The 9422-nt window shown below is 41.0% G+C and overlaps 1 protein-coding gene across 1 annotated transcript; it reads left to right on the top strand.

Annotated features, from left to right (window-relative positions):
- On the top strand, nt 1-6541 carry ARL4D (ADP ribosylation factor like GTPase 4D). Its single transcript, XM_060781247.2, has 2 exons — nt 1-118; nt 5603-6541. The coding sequence occupies exon 2, from the start codon at nt 5678-5680 to the stop codon at nt 6269-6271; it is 594 nt and encodes a 197-aa protein (XP_060637230.1). The 5' UTR covers nt 1-118; nt 5603-5677; the 3' UTR covers nt 6272-6541.
- Nucleotides 6542-9422: the final 2881 nt, after the last annotated feature.

Genomic DNA, 9422 nt, shown 5'->3' with positions numbered 1-9422 from the left:
CTCTGGTTACTGCCGCCTGCTTGCTGCCATTCAGATGGTGTTGGGTGATCGGCTGGAACGGATGTGCAATTTGCTGACTGTGGATAATCGACTTTTGTGGCTTGGCAGCTCAATGGAGGTGAGAATGTCCTGGAATTTGTAAGCTTTGCCTGATGGCCCTCTTTCTTTAGTACTGGGGAGGTAGATCTCCCAATTCTTTCCTTTATGGCCCCAATATGAGTGTAGTAATGCAAGTTTTGGAGCATGTGCAGAGTGATTTCCCCCATGCACACATCATTATAGAGAATGTATAACCAGGGACAATAGAAATACCCCGAAGAGTAGTGTTTCTAGGGAGAGTGGAGCCCTTTTTCTGCAAAGTAAGCATCTTTTTTTAGAGGGAAATAAGAGAAAGAAAGAAAGAAACCTTACACTCTTACAAGAATATATTGCAATTAATTACATTGCATTAGGAAGGTATTTTGAAGCCTCCCATTTTGATCATTGGGCTTTGTCTACTTGTATACTGCCATATAATCCAAATTATCAAAACAGATTATTATTATTATTATTATTATTATTATTATGTTACTGACACAAAAACAGTATGTCATAGCAAATATGCTGGATTTCATATCAAAAAATCACAAGTCGAATACTTTCCAAGTGTCTAGGACTGTGCGATTTATTATTATTATTATTATTATTATTATTATGTTATTGACACAAAAACAGTATGTCATAGCAAACGAGATCAATATGCTGGGTTCCATATCAAAAAATCACAAGTCGAACACTTTCCAAGTGTCTAGGACTGTGCGATTTATTATTATTATTATTATTATTATTATTATTATGTCATTGACACAAAAACAGTATGTCATAGCAAACGAGATCAATATGCTGGATTTCGTATCAAAAAATCACAAGTCGAACACTTTCCAAGTGTCTAGAACTGTGTGATGTATCATTATTACTACTACTACTACTACTACTAGCTGTCCCTGCCACGCGTTGCTGTGGCCCAGTCTGGTGATCTGGAAAATAAAGTAATTGGAAAGTGTTGGTTTCTAATATATATAATTTCTTGATGCTTATGGGTAAACAGTATTTCTTGCTGTATTATTATTATTATTATTAGAGCCCCCGGTGGCACAGTGGGTTAAACCCCTGTGCCAGCAGGACTGAAGACCAACAGGTCGCAGGTTCGAATCCGGGGAGAGGCGGATGAGCTCCCTCTATCAGCTCCAGCTCCTCATGTAGGGACATGAGAGAAGCCTCCCACAAGGATGATAAAAACATTAAAAATCATCCGGGCATGCCCTGGGCAACGTCCTTGCAGACGGACAATTCTCTCACACCAGAAGCAACTTGCAGTTACTCAAGTCGCTCCTGACACGACAAAATATTATTATTATTATTATTATTATTATTATTAGCCGTCCCCTGCCACGTATTGCTGCGGCCAAGTCTGGTGATCTGGAAAATAAAGTAATGAGAAAGTGTTGGCTTCTAATATATGTAATTTCTTTATACTTATAGGTAAACAGTATAGCTTTCTGTTTCTTTGTCAGTGTTGATGTGGAGAGTGTCTGGTTTGTCTACTCTGGAACATGGAACATAGAATTGTCCTCCTTTAGGGGTCCCTTTCAAATCTAGGATACTATATCTGTGTATGTGTGTGAATTATATTTATATTTATCTATCTATCTCTATGGCTGGATGGCTCTTTGTCGGGAGGGCTTGATTACATTTTCTTGCCCTGGTGAAGGGAGTTGAACTGGATGGTCTTAAGTATTTTCTGTTGGTCCTGGGGGTTCTGTGTGGGCAGTTTGCCCCAATTCTGTCCTTGGTGGGGGTTCAGAATGTTCTTTGGTTGTAGATGAACTGTAAATCCCAGTAATTACAACTCCCAAATGTCAAGGTCTATTTCCAAACTCCATCTGTGTTCATATTTTGGCATATGAGTATCCGTGCCAAGTTTGGTCCAGTTCCTTTATTGTTTGAGTCCACAGTGCTCTATGTATGTAGGTGAACTGAAACTCCCAAACTGAAGGTAAATGCCCACCAAACCCTTCTAGTATTTTCTGTTGGTCATGGGAGTCCTGTGTGCCACATTTGGTTCAATTTCATCATTAGTGGAGTCCAGAATGCTCTTTGATTGTAAGTAAACTATAAATCCCAGAAACTACAACTCCCAAATGACAAAATCAATTTTTTTCCAGTGATGGTCATTCCTTGGGATAGTAGGTGTCTTGTGCCCAAATATGACAGCAATTCATCCAGTGGATTTTTTGAGTTATGTTAATCCCACAAACGAACATTACATTTTTATTTATATAGACTAGCCGCCCCCTGCCACGCGTTGCTGTGGCCCAGTCTGTGTATATGTGTTTTGTGTGTGCGTATGTGTGTATATATTTGTGTATATAATAATAATAATAATAATAATAATAATAATAAATATTTATTATTATTATTATATGTGTATATATGTGTGTTTGCATATATGTGTGTGTGTGGGGTTTTATGCATGCATTGTAATGTTTTGTTTTGTTTTTTAATCTCTTCTGTTGTGTTTTTTGGTTTTTTTAAGAGTTATGGTCACTCGTTGGCCTGATAAGTGTATTGTGTCCAAATTTGGTGTCAATTGATTCGGTGGTTTTTGAGTTATGTTAATCCCACAAACGAACATTACACTTTTATTTATATAGATTATTATATTAGTATTATATCATTATAATAAAACATATTAACAATACACTATTGTTACAATGATCCACATTATCTACTTTGAACTGGTGTATATGAGTTTACTTCCATGTAATCCAGTTCAAAGCAGACAATCTAGATTCTGTATGGCAGTCACATAACCTTGGGACAAACAAACCAGGAAATAGGGTTTTCCCCTGAATCCTAAACATCTCCATTTTAAACTATGCATTTTAAATTTGCATCTTATTAGTATTGCATCCTATTATACTATGTATTGTAATAATACATGTATTTATCTGCGTAACAACATTTAAATTTATTATGTCCGGATCTAGACCAGGCTGGAAAAGGAAGCTATTATTTAAGATCCTTTTTGTTGATTTGCTTACTTAAAAAACATGTTATTGATTGATTTTCCCAAAGTAAAAAAAAAATCCTCCAAAGTGAACTCCTCTCCTACCCCTAGGAATTGGGTCTTGCCTCTAGTAGCTCCTGTTTTGTGGAATTGCAGCAAGATTGAGCCTGTGCAGGCTTCCCTAATAACTAGGCGAAAAAGAGCCAAATCTCTTGTTATGCAAGGCCCCTTTTACACTGCCATATAATATCCAGTTGATCTGCTTTGAACTGGATTATATGGCAGTGTAGACTCATATTATCCAGTTCAAAGCAGATAATCTGGATTTTCCGATTTCATAATATGGCAGTGTGGAAGGGGCCTAAGAATTGAGGAAATACAGTAGAGTGGCCTTGGAGTATTTAAAAATGGAAAAGAAAGGGCTCTGTTAAGTGAGATGTGAAGTAAGGCAAAATGCATGGAATCTCATGGAATTCTATGAGATTTCACTATTGTCTCCCATTCCTCTGTTCTAATGGATACTCTTATGCACCTATGTCAATAAGTTATGTATTGGGAATTTTGAAAGGTCTAATTGTGGAATTATTTTAGAGTCCGAAAAGTATGTGAAGCCATCAAATAGTTCTGCTGTGTTGTCGTTAAAATGCTTGAAATGTTAGACTAGGGGTCTCTTAGGAACTCCTGGTGGTGCAATGGGTTAAACCCTTGTGCCGGTAGGACTGAAGACCGACAGGTCGTGGGTTCGAATCCAGGGAAAACACGGATGAGCTCCCTCGGTCTGCTCCAGCTCCCCATGCGGAGACACGAGAGAAGCCTGCCACAAGGATGGTAAAACATCAAAACGTCCAGGCATCCTCCAAGCAATGTCATTTCAGATTATCAATTCTCTCACAGCGGAAGCAACTTGCAGTTATTCAAGTTGTTCTTGTCCAAACGTATCTCCCGCTATGAACCACCTAGGACTTTAAGACCGTCTAGGGAGACCCTGCTCACTGTCCCCCCACCATTGTAATCGCAGTTGGTGGGGACAAGAGACAGGGCCTTCTCCGTGGTGGCCCCTTAGCTATGGAATTCTCTTCCAAGTGAAATCAGATCTGCCCCATCCCTTTTGACCTTCCGGAAAAAGTGAAATCCTGGTTGTGGGATCAGTCCTTTGCGGACTAGACTGACTTGATAGCAAAGATATGGTTGTAATGGACTCTGATGGACTGCTTTTAGGATGACGACTTAAATTGGTGATTGTTTTAATGTTTTTGTAATGTTTTATACTGTTTTTACTTAATATGTATATTTATGTTTTTTTGTTGTTAGCTGCCCTGAGTCCCTCTGCAGAGTCGAGATAGGACGGGATATAAATGTCCTAAATAAATAAATAAATAGACCCAAAAAACTAAGGCCCCTTCTACACTGCCATATACTGAATATACTCGAGTATAAGCCTAGTTTTTCAGTCCTTTTTTTAGACTGAAAAAGTCTCCCCCGGCTTATACTCGAGTCAAAGTTATTTATTATTTTACTTTGTTGTTATTATTGTTTTTGTTGTTTTACTTTATTATTGTTGTTACATTTATTATTTTACTCTATTATTGTTATTGTTACATTTATTATACTATTATTATTATTATTATTATACTCTATTTGTTATTATTGGAAGGATACGTAATTGAAGGAGGTTAGAATAATGGTTGAATCAGAGTTGGACAGTCTTACGTTGAATTATAGTTTTATGTAAATATTCAAAAACATTTAACCAGCTGATGCCTCAATTAATGTAATTTTATTGTTATCTATTTTTATTTTGAAATTTACCAGTAGCTGCTGCATTTCCCACCCTCGGCTTATATTTGAGTCAATCCAAATTTGAGTCAATCCTTGGCTTATATTCGGGTCGTCTTATATACAGTAATCCAGATTATCAAAGAAGACAATTCACATTATCTGCTTTGATCTGGATTATCTGAGTCTACACTGCCATATAATCTAGTTCAAAGAGGATAGTATAATTTTTTTATGGTAGTGTATAAGGGGCCTAAGGCCTAGATGCCAGATGCTGCCCTCCAAGGTGATTTACCCGACCCACACCCTAAGTCTGAAATGACCTGAAGGCACACAACAACAATCCTAATTAACTTGACTAACTCATCCACCAAAAGTAGGCTTAGGCCTCTTCCACACAGCTGTATAAAATCCACAATATCTGCTTTGAAATGTGGAATCAGATAATCAAGTTCAAAGCAGATAATGTGGTTTATATGCCTTGATATTCTGGATTATATGGCTGTGTTGAAGGGCCCTCACACTTCTCATTGACATACGGATTAAGTTTATGTTGGCTAAAATGGTTCTTCATTTTAAATATTGTATTGTTCTTTCAAGGGATTTGTCCACATTTTTTTCAAATTATAATCCAGCCCCCCAACAGTCAGAGGGACCGTGAACAGGACCTTTGCTTTCAAAGTATGGGGACATCTGTGTTAGACTCTTAGGCACATTGAATTACATATGACAAAATATTTGCACAGGTCTTAAGTGTATCTTTGTGTCTTTCCATAGTGTTGCAACGGCTGCAAGCAGTGCTAATCCAGCCACCAGCGCTCCTTGAGATTCGGCGCCACTGATCCTTGGACTATGGGGAACCAGCTGGCCCCAGTGCCCTCCTTCCGGCCCCATCTCCAGGCTCTGCATGTGGTGGTGGTAGGGCTGGACGCGGCCGGCAAGACATCCCTGCTGTACCGCCTGAAATTCCAGGAGTTTGTCAAGAGCGCACCGACGAAAGGCTTCAACATGGAGAAGATCCGAGTGCCGTTGGGCGGCTCTCGCGCCATCACTTTCCAAGTCTGGGACGTGGGGGGTCAGGAGAAGTTACGCCCGCTCTGGAAATCCTACATGCGCCACACCGATGGGGTAGTTTTTGTGGTGGACTCGTCCGAGGCAGAGCGCCTGGAGGAGGCCCGAGTGGAGCTGCACCGGATCGCCCGCTCCTCGGACAATCAAGGGGTCCCTGTGTTGGTGTTGGCCAACAAGCAAGACGTGGCCCAGGCGCTCTCGGTGGCCGAGGTAGAGAAACTGCTTGGCTTGCATGAACTTTGCACCTCGACTTTGAGCCACATCCAGGGCTGCAGCGCCGTCAGCGGACTGGGACTTCAGCCAGCCCTGGAGAAACTCTACGAAATGATCCTCAAGCGCAAGAAGGTCCTTCGCAACAGCAAGCGGAAGCGCTGAGAAGGAGGTGGCAGCCAGGGAAGCTGGCCATTTGAACACTTGGCACCTGGGTGTCGGTTTATGACCACCCCTGGCAGTATGTGGACTAACACTGGACTTGCCTCATTGAGGCTCAGGGATTGGGATCCTTGAAAACATCACCTCACTTCAACCACAAACTTTGTATCTTCTTTTTTAAGTTGTCACAGTGGGCTCTTTTATGAGCTCTTGCTTTTTTTGTAGAAAACAAACCTTAAATTATTAAATACTCCGTATTGCAACATTGGGCAAGGCAGTTTTGTAACTTTTGTTTTCCACTCAGAAGGGTGGGAGATAATGATTGGGAATGAGCTAGATAAGACGAGAGACATGAAAAGACCACATTCCTTGTGCAGTGGTTGGAAAATGTTGTTTTCCACTGGAGAACTAGACAATGCCTGATTTCCAAACAAAGATGTGCTAGAGCTCAAGGCAGGTCAGAGGTCACTTTCTTTTCTTTGAGTGCTATTCCCACATAATCCCAGAAACACCACCATGAGATGGCTGGTCAGAAATAAGGGAAAGTCCACCAGAGCTTTGAAATATTAGGGTTTCTTTGGACGACATCTTGAATGGATATGGGGCTGTGATGGCTGTGGATTCTGGGAATTACACTCCAGAGAGATAATGCTTTCCAAACTTTGGGAGAACTAGAAACACACTACATATGTTGATCTCCCAACTTCCTCAGCTAACATGGTCATTGCCCTGACCATTTCCTTGTCTACCACACACACAAGGGCGATCCCTCGTTGGCCAAGTAGGATAGTCTTCCAGGATCAATGTTCTGATGGGTCCGTAGGTGACTGTGGAACCCTATTCTTGATCTGCATCTTCTCCCGCAGTGAGGGCATTGGTTTCCAAGTGGAAGGCAGTCCCAATCAGGGTTGGCTTGACACGCCTTCCTCTTGGCACGTTTCTCTCTTTCGCCCTCCATTCGTGCCTCTTCAAATTCTGCAGCACTGCTGGTCACAGCTGACCTCCAGCTGGAGCGCTCAAGGGCCAGGGCTTCCCAGTTCTCAGTGTCTATGTCAAAGATTTTAAGGTTGGCTTTGAGGCCATCTTTAAATCTCTTTTCCTGTCCACCAATGTTCCGTTTTCCGTTCTTAAGTTCAAAGTAGAGAAACTGCTTTGGGAGATGGTGGTCAGGCATCCAGACAACATGGTCAGTCCAGCAGAGTTGATGGCGGAGGACCTAGGTTTGTTTTTATTTTCTTTGGAAGACGCCTGTGCGTGAGTTTTTTTAATGTGTGGAGGTCAGTGCACACTGATCAACACACAGTCTTCACAGAGTGAGGTTCCAGTTGCTCTACTCCGAACTCAAGAACGGAATGTTGGTGGATAAGAAAAGAGATTTAAAGATGGGCTCAAAGCCAACCTTAAAAACTCTGGCATAGACACTGAGAACTGGGAAGCCCTGGCCCTTGAGCGCTCCATAGTATCTCTTCTGGATACTATACAATTTATGAGCCTGATTCAAAAGAGTTAGAAACCACTGTTCCATGCAATGAAAATACCCAGTGAGTTATTTATTTACCACACTTTTATCCCGCCCTTTTCAGCCCGAAGGCGACTCAGGACAGCATATAGACTGGCAACAGTTAGGTGCTGAACATACATAAATACATTGTTTAAAACAGGTTAAATCACATTTAAAAAATCATATAAAAACAATTTTAAACTGTTAAAATCAATGACTTCTGGGTTTAAATCGATGTCCATTTGTATCATTAAGCCGTTCCATACTCATTCACAATACTGAGTTTATCTAGTTACAATGAGGATCCAAAAGCTTGCTCAAAGAGCCAGGTTTTTACTGTTTTCCTAAAGGTCAGGAGGGAGGCGGCTAATCTAATATCCCCAGGAAGGGAGTTCCACAGCCGAGGGGCCACCACTAAGAAGGCCCTGTCCCTCATCACCGCCAAGTGTGCCTGTGAGGCAGGCGGGATCGAGAACAGGGCCTCCCCAGACTATCTTAAAATCCTGGAAGGTTCGTAAGGTTATCCATGCAAGTTGTTGCTTTCAAATAATTTCTGACTTTTGGGGACCCTATCACAGAGTTTTCTGGAGCTGAGAGTATATGACTTGAGCCATTGTCTAATGCTCAAACCACTATATCACAACAATATAGTCCTTGCTGAGCTTCGATGCTTTTTGTACTGAGATTTGACGCTGAGCATGCAAATGCTGTGCTTTGCTTGCCATCAGGTTGCTCCAAGTGGACCCTGTTTTCTAGCCTCAGGCATAGAGAGGATTATGTCTACAGACTGTTTTTAGTGACAGCAATCATTTCCTGGTGTTCTAACCCCCATCAACTAGATAAAAATCAGCATGTTTTGGCCACAGTCTATTGTTTTGCAGGATAGGCAGCAATGGTTCAGCCTTGAGACTAAAAGGAATGTAACCTTGTTAGGGTGGTATTGGCAAATCACTTAGTTAAAATGTCATCTGGCAGCTTGAGCTGAATTTATGTGTATTTGTATAATTAAAGAATAGATTTAGCATTGTATGAAACAATCCAGATGTCATGGAGCAGTGGTTCAGCAAAGACTTTGCTAGGAAAGAATTCCTGTGCCTGCTAATTCTCCCTTGGCATCAAATGCCTCCCTTTATCAAGGGCATTTCTTTATTTTTCTTTCTTTTAAAAAGATGGAATGACTCTTGGGAGTTGTGATTTTTTTTTAAAAAGTAAATTCCATGCTGTTTTGGAACCTGAAAAGTTAAAATGGAATCTTATTTGAGAACACAGAAATGCTGGACCACTCTCACAACCACCATGTCAGACTACACAGAGAAGCCATTGAAATCCACAAGCATGTGGACAATTTCAACAGAAAGGAGGAAACCATGGAAATGAACAAAATCTGGCTACCAGTATTAAAAAACTCTAAAATTACAACAGCAAAACAATCTGGGACATCTAATCACCTCGTAACAAAAGATTGCCCCAGGCACTGCCAGGCCATCAAATGCTAATCAAGGTGGTCAGTTGAAACATTCACACCTAGCTCCAGCAGACAAGAGTTCTTTGCCCCACTCTGGTCATTCCCCAGATATATAAACCCTTTTTCTTAGTTCCAACTAGACCTCACTACCTTTGAGGATGCTTGCCATTGATATAGGCGAAACATCA

The sequence above is a fragment of the Anolis sagrei genome, chromosome 6, assembly GCF_037176765.1.
Source record: "Anolis sagrei isolate rAnoSag1 chromosome 6, rAnoSag1.mat, whole genome shotgun sequence".
In the NCBI taxonomy this organism is placed as follows: Eukaryota; Metazoa; Chordata; class Lepidosauria; order Squamata; family Dactyloidae; genus Anolis; species Anolis sagrei.
Note: the sequence above shows the minus strand (reverse complement) of the source record. Positions and strands in the feature narration are given on the sequence as shown.

Excerpts from the sequence above, each read along its gene's own strand:
- ARL4D (XM_060781247.2), top strand. The coding sequence starts at position 5,678 with ATGGGGAACCAGCTGGCCCCAGTGCCCTCCTTCCGGCCCCATCTCCAG.